General features: G+C 40.6%; 1 protein-coding gene across 1 annotated transcript; it reads left to right on the top strand.

Annotated features, from left to right (window-relative positions):
• Positions 1–6: 6 nt before the first annotated feature.
• LOC121965996 (tyrosine-protein phosphatase 7-like) lies at positions 7–2,519 on the top strand (the record flags this gene model as incomplete). Its single annotated transcript, XM_042516100.1, has 3 exons — positions 7–63; positions 1,663–1,797; positions 2,325–2,519. Coding segments are annotated over exons 2-3 (258 nt in total), but the record flags the coding sequence as incomplete, so codon positions are not given.
• Positions 2,520–2,700: the final 181 nt, after the last annotated feature.

Raw genomic sequence — 2,700 nt, 5'->3', positions numbered from 1 at the left:
CTCTCGCCGCAGGCCGACAAAGACGGGAAGACGAGCGATTACATCAACGCAAACTACGTGGATGTGAGGCGCTCTCTGTTTCAAACCTCTTTTCTTTTCCTTCAGTTTCACTCAGCTTCATACAAACCGCGGCCTTCGTCTTCACCCTGAGCCGCTCTGTCAAACACGCAGTCAGAACTTATGATTTTATCTTTATTCCCACACCTTTCACTTCCCTCTTTCGTCCCAAAGTCAGCACGCCCCCCCGCAAAAACGCCAAACCTTTCATGCTGTACCTATTCTGTTGTCAGCGGGGACCTGCGAGGCTCTGCATTATACTTCTCGCAGCACCATAAAAATCTCATTTCCAGCGTTTGACGTTTTGTGAAAGGCAGAGGTGACAGGGAAAAAAAAAACAAAAACCCCGCGACAGTCACGGCCTCTCTGGAGAGCCGGCGTACCGGTTACAAAGTTGGTAAAAGCTCGTGGAGGATCTCTCCAGCTCACACTTTTGTCTGCGTCTCTCGGCATAAAGGCAGCTCGACGCTGTCAGTCACTGTGAAGGTTATCCAACTATTAAAGCGGGTGATTGAATGCTGCCCTCTGCTGAGAACAAGAAACGCGCTCTTTCCAGCGCCGGCCTTAAAGGGGCCTTGTGGAGTTTTCTTTCAGGCAAACAAAAGACATTTTTACGTTCAGTGTTACTCATCAAAACGCTTTGTGTGAGTCTTTGAGCTCCGGCTATCTGCTGAATGTATTTCTGTCCTCGTAAAACATAGAAAGCAGTTCTCTTCTCCCTCTCTGCCTCCGCTCTGGCTTTACAGCGAGGGCTCGGCAGCATCACGATATTATATCGATACTGTTGATGCTTTCGTGTGATGGAAGTTTTAGAGTTGGGAAAGTCGTTTTTCCGACTTGATTGTGTTCATGAGCTCGTAAAGTGGGAACAACATGGAAGCTTAAACAAGAGGTCTATAGCTGTGTCCAGTTTCTTTTATTTTTTACATATTTTATGTTGGATTTTTATGTATTTTTTTATTTAATTTAGGTCACTCTACATGGACAGCAGTTAACATTTTACACATTTATTTCATACATGAATACATTTTGGTGCTTTTTGTGGTTGAAACCCAACAGTCTGTTTTGAGGATTTAAAAACATTTCTAGGATTTAAGGACATTTCTTGGATTTTAGGATGTTCATAGGAATTCAGGATATCTTTCGGATTTTAGGACATTTAGGACGTTTCTTGGATGTTAGGACGTGTCTCGGATTTTAGGACATTTGAGGCTTAGCTCAGACCTCTGTCGGGGGGGCAGGGGATTTTTATTGGCACTTTTTTGATAAATAAGCTCGATTTTGATGCTGTGAATACCTTATTGAACGCTAACAGTATAAAAACAATTCCCAGTGTGAAGGTTGAGTATCACTGATCTTGCGCCATCATCTCAAATGAGCCCAAATTTTCACTTGTTTTCACCCCAGTGAATTATCTTTATTATCACCTGTACATTTATGTTTACCGAAGAATGAATCTGTACGACCTCAGCGATCCCCTGACTGAGGTCAGCGTTTGTGGTTTTTATTGAAATATCTTAAAAACTGTTGTATATAAAAGCCATGAAGTGTTTCGAACAGAATACCTGCAGATGTGGAGATTTAAAAGCCGCTGTGTCTCCTCAGGGTTTTAAGAAGCCGCGGGCGTACATCGCCGCTCAGGGCCCTCTGAGGTCGAGCACCGAGGACTTCTGGAGGATGATTTGGGAGCAAAACGTGTGCGTCATCGTGATGATCACCAACCTGGTGGAGAAAGGAAGAGTGAGTGACCGAATCTTCAGCCTCGGGGCCGTTTTAATATCACACACACTCGTATTGCTCTGCACACAAAATGTGCTTTTCAAAATCAAGCTTTAAAAAACATTATGCATTAATATTAGTTTCTACTTTCATTGAGTTTTTTTCAGTCCTGATCATAAATATCAAATATTAAATAATTTCCTGAATTTTAACCCTTTAAATGCCAGGTTTTTGCCATGATGCCACTATGTTTTTAGTTAAAAAAAAAAGGAAAAGAATTATTTTGAATATACTTCATACACCAGTGCACCTAGTGGAAATAGCATGTATTTTTTAGTTTGAATGAATTTAAATGGTGTTTTTTTAATATTTTAATTAATGTTTTGTAATTAAATTGGGTAAGAACTTAAAAAAAACAAAGAAAAAAACTTTTCTGAACCTGGAAATAAAAACAGAGGTCATGGATACTCACATGAAATAAGACAAAAGTCTCATTTGCGTCTTCATCGTAGCTGATGATGATGTTTGATGTGTTGACGCGTCCTCAGAGGAAGTGTGATCAGTACTGGCCGCTGGAGGTGCAGGAGGAGTACGGCAGCTTCCTGGTGACGGTGAAGAGCAGCAGAGAGCTCGCCTACTACACCCAGAGGACCCTCACCGTCAGGAACACGCTCGCCAAAAAGGTCAGACTGACGGCCAATAAAAAAATAACACAAATCACTTACATGCCCAGATATTTTTATGTGATGTTGTCAATATTCATTATTACTATTTTCATTTTACTTAAGAAAATATACTTATTATATTATATTCAATTTCTGCCAATATATCCACCTAAATCCAACTCACTGGACCTAATATTGAAAAAGCAAGAAGTGATCATTAAAATTGCGCTTTATTATTGTTGTTGTTCTTATTATTAAT

The sequence above is a fragment of the Plectropomus leopardus genome, unplaced genomic scaffold (assembly GCF_008729295.1).
Source record: "Plectropomus leopardus isolate mb unplaced genomic scaffold, YSFRI_Pleo_2.0 unplaced_scaffold22673, whole genome shotgun sequence".
NCBI classification, from domain to species: domain Eukaryota; kingdom Metazoa; phylum Chordata; class Actinopteri; order Perciformes; family Serranidae; genus Plectropomus; species Plectropomus leopardus.
This window is presented reverse-complemented; position numbering and strand designations above follow the sequence as displayed.